Source organism: Clupea harengus, chromosome 19 (genome assembly GCF_900700415.2).
Source record: "Clupea harengus chromosome 19, Ch_v2.0.2, whole genome shotgun sequence".
Taxonomy (NCBI): Eukaryota; Metazoa; Chordata; class Actinopteri; order Clupeiformes; family Clupeidae; genus Clupea; species Clupea harengus.
In genome coordinates, this window is record NC_045170.1 from 6,094,673 (window position 1) to 6,099,201 (window position 4,529).

A 4,529-nucleotide genomic window follows, 5' to 3' on the forward strand; every position below is an offset into this window, starting at 1 on the left:
TGCGTTCAACAACTCAAACATTCAGCTTTTTTTTGTCTCGTGTCTCTGTCTTCTTAATATGATAGTAAAAAAATTATGAATAAAATAAGTTGTGTATTTACGGAATGCCCAAGTTATAAAAAGATGGTTGATTCTGAGATAACCCTCTATATTATCTGCAGTACAATCTACAATATAATATATTATAAATATTATATTATAAAACAATGCACAGAAACATTCTCTGTGTTTGTTACTTCTAAACCTCCCTCTAAACCCGTCTGTTCCCCCGGCAGGTTGAAGTACCTGTGGACGCCGTACGTGTGCATGTTCACGGCCTTTGGCGTGTGTTCTCCTGAGCTGTGGATGACCGTGTTCAGATGGCTCCGGCTCCGATCCATTCATCCTGTGGTGCTGGTGAGCGCTCTGGGTTTTTCAGGTGGACTCTCGGGTCTCAGGGAACCATGCGGGTGTAATGCATGCCTTACCTGTACTGTAAATCACTTAAAGCTAAGCAGAGGAACTCCTAAGATAAATTAGGAAGTCATAAGATAAAAGCATCTGTCAGAATACTTAGAAGGAGGCATGGTTAACTGAGATGAGAGTCCCTTCAGTTAGAGCATCTGAATGTATAATCTGCTGTATAAAACCCCCACATAACACTGCATTCAGTGCTGTTTGGACATCCGTAGGAATTCATTTGGGTGTTTCCATTATCATTTCAAAACGATTCTCAAAAAAGAACTGGATCGTCTAATCCCTGTAGTTGACTTGAGAGACTGGCTGTGAATGGGGACACTATAATACCAGCAGACACTGATGTGAGATGTGGTCTTGCAGTGCGTGGCTAAAAAAAAAACTGAAAATAAACACTGAGCTGTTACATCTCAATTTAAGATGAAACTACTCAAGTCCAGCGTTTGTGTAACGTGATTTTGTGTCTGTTGAAGTTGAAACTGTAATGTTGTAACTTCCGAGACCAGCGTTTGTGTAATGTGATTTTGTGTCTGTTGAAGTTGAAACTGTAATGTTGTAACTTCCAAGACCAGCGTTTGTGTAATGTGATTTTGTCTCTGTTGAAATTGTAACGCAAAGATACCTATTTCCGCCCGAGACCTATAATCGCCCTCACGCGGGTAAACGTTACTTAATATTGATTTCTGTATCAACCAGGATAACGGATTTTAAACACCATACGCTCCTACCCAAAAGGGGTATTTAACTTGTATGTGTGCAAAAAATTGCAGTTGTACAGCGTTATTTAGTGTACTAGACAGCGATTTATTTCTGTGTGTACAAACCCTCATGGAACCAACTGAACGAATTCGATTTCGCGACGAGAATTTGTGAGGGTCATAGAGCTTTCCATAGACATATATACAGAAAGGGTGATTATGGGTTCCACCTCCTGTATCAGCTAAATTTGCGTGTCGGTCTACACAACGGAAAAAAACTGAAAACACGTTTCAGTTGAAATCCAAACAAGTTACCAGTCCTAATCTAGACACCCACCGCTACTGAAATATGTAAGATTGATTGATTAAATATTTTTCGATCTATAAATATTTTGAACTGTTTGTCACTTTTTTAATAGCTGGGGCGGTAATAGGTATCTTTACGCTAACGTTGTAACTTCCATCCGTCCCTCTTGAGGCTTTGATTCTGAGCACAGCTGTTCCCACCATCATTGGCTTCAGTCTGTGGAGAGAGGTGAGCAGAACACACCACTCATAAAATATGTTCCCCTTTTCAACGGCACAGTACCCCGGAAATGAACACTAGTCAAGATGTACTTATAAAACCGTCACTGTTGGAAATACCCATTATAAAAGAAATTTGAAATACCTCAGACACGAGACACGTACTAAAAAAATATGTGACTTTGGACCATGTGTTGGGTAATGAGGTGTTGCTCTCTGTCTCGTCGTCGTTCCAGTACTTTCCACGGGTCCTGGCCGAGCTGTCGGAGCTGCAGGAGTTCTACGATCCAGACGCAGTAGAGCTCATGAACTGGATAAAGTGAGTGTGTGTCTGAGCTATTCATATGAAGGGTTCTGTTCAGCAAAAGCCTGGGTAGATCTGTCATATGGGTTAGTGTGCTCTCCTTAAATGGAAATTGTATAAATTGATTTGAACTGAAAGTAGTGTGAGAACAGACAATACAGCATGCACACAATATCACCCTTGTTTCTTTCTTTCTCCCCCCCTCTCTCTTTCTCTCTCTGTTTTCTATCTTTCTCTCCCCCTCTCTCTGTCTTTCTTTCTTTCTTTCTTTCTTCCTCTCTCCCTCCCCCCTCAGGTCTCAGGTCCCTACCGCTGCTGTGTTTGCAGGCAGCCCTCAGCTGTTGGGGATGGTGAAGTGTTCTGGTCTCACGGTGACGAGTCTACCTCTCTACACAGACGTCAACCTGCTGAAGAGGAGTGAGAGCGTGAGTCACAGTCACACTCACCACTCACCACTCAGCTTCAGGCCATCAGGCTTTTTATAGATGCACTCCTTCATGGAGATGCACTCCTTGATGGGGATTCACTGCTGGATGGAGATAAGCTCGTTGATAGACCTGTACTACTAATGGCCAACAAATCGGTGGGAGTTTAGGTATTCATTATTTTGGAATCGATGGATTCATTTACCCCCAGAGTTTGGCGAATGTTGTTGGCTTTGGGGCTGCATCAGTCCACCCAATGAAGCTTTCTATAGCAGCGAGACTGACTGCCATGTGTCATGAGCTCAAAGCGACCCAGCACGTGTCCCTCGACCTGCAGTTACGCAGATATATGCAGATGCATCAGGTGTACACCATAAGGTTAACAAACACCCAGGAACAGTTGGAAATTGATAGTGAATGCTTGAATTGATAGTGTATGCATTTCGCTACCTGCAGATATACCTAATTCAATAAAATTCAATTCAATTTTATTTATAAAGCGCCAAAACAAGAAAATTGCGCTAATGTCCCCCATGAGGTCAGCACCTGCTAACACCCCAGCATGAGCCGTCAGAGCCGCCTCATATGTGTCCGTTTGCCCCGCAGAATGAGCTTTAAGAGCTGCCTCATATGTGTCCGTTTGCCCCGCAGAATGAGCTTTAAGAGCTGCCTCATATGTGTCCGTTTGCCCCGCAGAATGAGCTTTAAGAGCCGCCTCATATGTGTCCGTTTGCCCCGCAGGCGTATCAGGTATACGCCATGAGGTCAGCGGAGGACGTCTACAAGCTGCTGACGGCGCACAAGAGCAGCTACGTCATCATCGAGGAGTCGCTGTGCAACGAGATGAGCCCGGCCAAGGGCTGCCGTGTCAAAGACCTGCTGGACTACTCCAACGGCCACGTGAGTGACACGCCCGACGCTCAAGTACATTTACATTTCACCTTTCTTCATTCGGCAGACGCTATTGTCCACAGTGACTTATAACTTACAACAGCCAAGCTACTGTAAGTTAGGTGATCTTTGGAGAGTTTTATCCTAAGTGACTAAAAGTAGAATAAGTACTAATTCTAGACAATCTGAAAGTGCTATTTAGACAGAGGATGTAGATGCACATGCACTGATATACCTAAAAACAAACACGTAAGAGGAAGTGCTGTTATATTGAATATCTGCATGGCTATGATTTTGATATAGTGTATGGATATACAGTATTGGATGTTTGTGTGTTTATATATGCAGTACAATGGCAAAACTGTAGTTGAGATTTTGCTTTTGTACAGCAGATTTTTTATCATGGATCCTTTTTCTTATTTCTTCCTGCTCTTGCACACTCCCATGGGATTCCTTCATCGCCAGGTGGTTTATGACAAAGGGGAGATGTACGCCTTCTCCAAACACGGACGCTTTTGTCACGAGATCAAGATGAACTACTCCCCCTACACAAACTACTTCACCCGAGTCTTCTGGAACCGATCGTACCACGTGTACAAGGTCAACTCCGTCATCTCCTTTCAGTACTGAGTGATCTCTCCACGTGTCCAAGGTCAACTCCGTCATCTCCCTTCAGTACTGAGCACTGAGGTCTGCGGCGGGCTCATCGCTCTCCCTTCACCTCCGCAGCTCCTCCGTCCCAACCAACAACATGGGACATGAGAGACGGGCAAACAGCAGAACAGTCTTGTGTTTCTCTCTCCCTCTCCCCCCCCGCCCTCTCTATCTCCTTCTATCCCGCTCTCTCTCCCTCTCTCTCTCTCTCTCTCTCTCTCTCAGGAGAAAGAACACAGTCAATGGTGTTGGTATACTTCTGTTCAGGTCAAGAGAGAGAGGAACCCTGTTTGTCACACCAGTAGAAAAGCCCAAAGAGGAGTTCAAATGAGTCTAGTTCAGTGGTGTTAGACAGGAGGGGGAAAGCCTTGCATTGAGTGGTGCTGTGGACGAGCAGCTCTCTGTGTCTTGTGTGTGGTGTACTGGGGTGTTGTGCTAAAATGGTGAAATGTGTATGTGTGTGGAGTAGGGGTTATGGTCCACCGTCTTCAAATCCGCATTGTTTTAAAAGAGATTTTTTTCCCTCATCCATTCTCACATTGTGTGTGGGGGGGGGTGGGTTTGTGGAGGGAGGGG

The 4,529-nt window shown here is 44.4% G+C and overlaps 1 protein-coding gene across 3 annotated transcripts in view; it reads left to right on the forward strand.

Moving 5' to 3' along the window:
• The window catches only part of LOC105912496 (dpy-19 like 4), a 13,278-nt gene extending 8,764 nt beyond the window's left edge, over nucleotides 1-4,514 (forward strand). For 2 of the 3 annotated variants that reach the window (XM_031586332.1, XM_031586333.1), the window contains exons 15-20: nucleotides 276-396; nucleotides 1,633-1,689; nucleotides 1,916-1,998; nucleotides 2,279-2,408; nucleotides 3,150-3,308; nucleotides 3,765-4,513. In XM_031586332.1, coding sequence (XP_031442192.1) covers nucleotides 276-396; nucleotides 1,633-1,689; nucleotides 1,916-1,998; nucleotides 2,279-2,408; nucleotides 3,150-3,308; nucleotides 3,765-3,929 — 715 coding nt within the window. In that variant the 3' untranslated portion in view covers nucleotides 3,930-4,513. Of the gene's footprint in view, nucleotides 1-275; nucleotides 397-1,632; nucleotides 1,690-1,915; nucleotides 1,999-2,278; nucleotides 2,409-3,149; nucleotides 3,309-3,764 lie in introns of all 3 variants that reach the window. The other variant, XM_031586334.1, reaches the window with a different exon arrangement.
• Nucleotides 4,515-4,529: the final 15 nt, after the last annotated feature.